The 3,160-nt window shown below is 51.6% G+C and overlaps 1 protein-coding gene across 1 annotated transcript in view; it reads left to right on the top strand.

Annotated features, from left to right (window-relative positions):
* The window catches only part of LOC102896271 (glutathione S-transferase P), a 2,747-nt gene extending 2,539 nt beyond the window's left edge, over window positions 1-208 (top strand). Inside the window, exon 7 of the mRNA XM_025046296.1 lies at window positions 1-208. Within this exon, the coding sequence (XP_024902064.1) occupies window positions 1-122 (122 nt within the window). The 3' untranslated portion in view covers window positions 123-208.
* The last annotated feature ends 2,952 nt before the right edge of the window (window positions 209-3,160 follow it).

Raw genomic sequence — 3,160 nt, 5'->3', positions numbered from 1 at the left:
TGGACTCCTTCCCCTTGCTCTCGGCCTATGTGGCTCGCCTCAGTGCCCGGCCCAAGCTCAAGGCCTTCCTGGCCTCCCCCGAGCATGTAAACCGGCCCATCAATGGCAACAACAAACAGTGAGAGCTTGTGGCACCCTCGGCAGGAGGCAGGGGGCCGCCTGCCACCCAGCTCTTCCGCAAGGCCAATAAAATTAGCAAGAGAAGTCATGCTGTGAACATTGTATTTCCCGGGTAGGGTGCTTTGGGACCTTCACCTGTCAAACTCGGGAGGTGGCGGCCGGCTAGGATACCTGAAACCCGAAAACATAATCAGAGTGTCTTCCTGGACCCCTTCACCCAGTCTGTTTATTGAACTCAAGAAACAGGAAGAGAGGAAAAAAAAAACCCGAGAAAATTAATCATGGTCCCTGCCTTTGAGGTTCTCACAGTCTCAAGAGAAGAGGTTCACTTATGTAAGCATGCTTTGTAGTCCCAGCAGGCCGCCTGCCAGATGGCTTTAGTCTGGTACAGCAGGCGCCTAGGAGCCCTGGTGGGGAAGGGTGTGGGCAGGAGCCAAGGGGCTCAGCAGCCCAGGCTGACTCAGTGGAAGGGTTAGTCACCCTTCCAGTCATGTGATGCTCTCCTGGCTTCCTTGGGCATCTCGTACATACATGAAACACTGGATCATCCAGGAGGCGCTCACACTGCCTCATTTCACCATCCAGGTTGCTAAAGGATGGAGCCTGGCTGGGTGAGCTGGTGGGGGCGTGGAAGCCGTGGGTGGGCTGTGGGCCGCCTGGCAGCAGGCTTCCTAAGTCGCTGCTTACAGCAGCAGCGGACTTGACTTTCTTTGCGGGCATCTCGTACATACATGAAACACTGGATCATCCAGGAGGCGCTCACACTGCCTCATTTCACCATCCAGGTTGCTAAAGGATGGAGCCTGGCTGGGTGAGCTGGTGGGGGCGTGGAAGCCGTGGGTGGGCTGTCGGCCGCCTGGCAGCAGGCTTCCTAAGTCGCTGCTTACGGCAGCAGCGGACTTGACTTTCTTTCTTTGGTCTTAACTTGGAAAGGGGGATAAAAATTAAGGAAGCTGTCACTTAGGAATCGAGTCCTGGATAGTTTGAGAGATTGTTGCAAGGGCTATTTGGCTTCACGTGTTATTCCTAGAGACAGCAGGAGCAGGCTGGCCTCCTGCCAGTTACCTGTGGGACCTGTTGAGCCAGCCCTGAGGCCCCAGCAAACTTCAGGGGCCTGAAACTTGTGCTGCCAATGAACCTGCACCTGCCGTGTTGCAGCCTCCAGGGCAAACCCTAAGAGCGTGGCTCACCAGGCCTCTGCGCAGCTAGCCTGAAGGACCTTGGAGAAGGAAGCTCTCCCACCAGAGAACTTCGAGTGGCACCTCTCACTGTGCACTCTGCCAGGAAAGAGAAGGCTAAGTCAGCATCTCCAGTTCTGGGCAGAGGCCAGCATCCAGGAGCTTGGGAGAGGAAAGACTGGGGAACTAGCGTTGGGTTGTTGGTAAAAATGTTTAAGGGAGAGGGGGCCTTGGGGGTAGCTCAAACAGGCAATCGTCCATGTCCCCACGGTATGCATGCTGCAGAAAAGAGGCTGCAAACAATCAGGGCCAACCCTCCAGAGGGTGTCGCTGAGTTGTCCTCCAGCCCACCCTTTCTTGCCCAGAACTTCCCTCAGCTTTCCTGCTCACTCCTAACACAACAGCTATCGAGGGACAAGTTGTTGCGATTCTCACAGGGAGAGACAGAGACGGGACACTGAGGCTACAAACAGGAAGCAGCGTTTACTGATGCCCACCCCGCACGGCAGATTCTCATCCGAAGGCTGAGCCCCCATTGTAATATAACAGTTTTATACAGTCTTGCCATCCCTACACAGCCACAGATAGAAGGGAGAATATTAATTGGTTGGCAAGCTATGAAACAAGCTATAATGTTAGCTGGAGAGTCCTTGAGGTGGGGGAAGGGCAGTCAGGACCCAACACGTTCTAGCAGGAATCGGCCAGGCAGGGTCAGGCTGCCACAAAGTAACTGCCAGACATTTGAGAGAAACCTCTAACATAAAAGAAATAATACTAAACAGGACAAACAAAAGGAACTCGAGGAAGATAGAGACCACGCAGTGTGCACAAGAAAATTTAAACTTCAATCATCATCTCTAAGGAGATGACAAAAGACATCGCATCCAGAAGATAAGAGAGGAGGCTCTCAGAACGAAAGGAGCTCTTGGAACTTCAAACTAGGACAGCAGAAAAGTCTCAGGAGATAAAACTGAAAAATACATAACGACAAATAGAACCAAAAGATCAAAGCATGGGCAGATACGAAAAATAGAGTATTGTTTGAGGAGCTTCAGAGAGAAAGAGTCGGGGGAGGTAGGGAAAAAATGGGGAGCAGATGATCAAATGAACACAACAAAATTCCCAGGATGGAAGCTGAGCTTTCAGATCGAAAGGCACCATGAGTAGAGAGCATATTGAATGAAGAAAAAAAAAAAAAAAAGACCAAACACTGATAGCAAAGCAGGTCGTGAAATTAAAGAGTCCCCGGGAAGAAAATGAAGAACTCGCACGCAACCTTCCGGAGAGAAAAACAAACCACGCGCGAGGGATAAGGAGTTTGAAATCAAAATCGGAGTTTTTGCGGGGATTCTGAAACATGCCTGCAGATGCTCTGACGCTCGGGCGGCTCTGTCCTCCCAGGGAAGCTGGGCAGGACTTGTGGCTGTAGGAAGCAACACTGTGGTCTCCCCAGGCGAAGCTAGAGAAGGTCGCACAGCTTTGCATTTTCTCTTGAGGAACTCATTTTGGTCATTATGCAGGAGGCCCAGCTACCCTGAGGTCGCCACGGGGTGAGGGGTGGGTGGAGAGGGAGGGAGGGAGGAAGAGAGGGAGAGAGAGAGGGAGAGACAGAGAGAATCTTAGTTGTTCTAATGTAGGGAGGAGGCAAGAGAAAATGTTAAATCGAGCTACATTCAGAGACTGCAAAACGCCACTCAGCATCTCTGTGGTCAGGCCATGAAGGTACCTGCAGAGCAAAGGAAGATTTCTGCTGGAATTGCTAACAACCCATTTCCCACACCTGTAAAGGGGAAACAGGAAAAACAGAGCCTTTAAGTGTCTGCCCTACACAAAATAAAATCATTCATTCCCTATGGCTAAAG

Source organism: Pteropus alecto, unplaced genomic scaffold, assembly GCF_000325575.1.
Source record: "Pteropus alecto unplaced genomic scaffold, ASM32557v1 scaffold43, whole genome shotgun sequence".
Taxonomy (NCBI): Eukaryota; Metazoa; Chordata; class Mammalia; order Chiroptera; family Pteropodidae; genus Pteropus; species Pteropus alecto.
The sequence above is the reverse complement of the archived record's forward strand: the minus strand, read 5'-3'. Positions and strand labels throughout refer to the sequence as shown.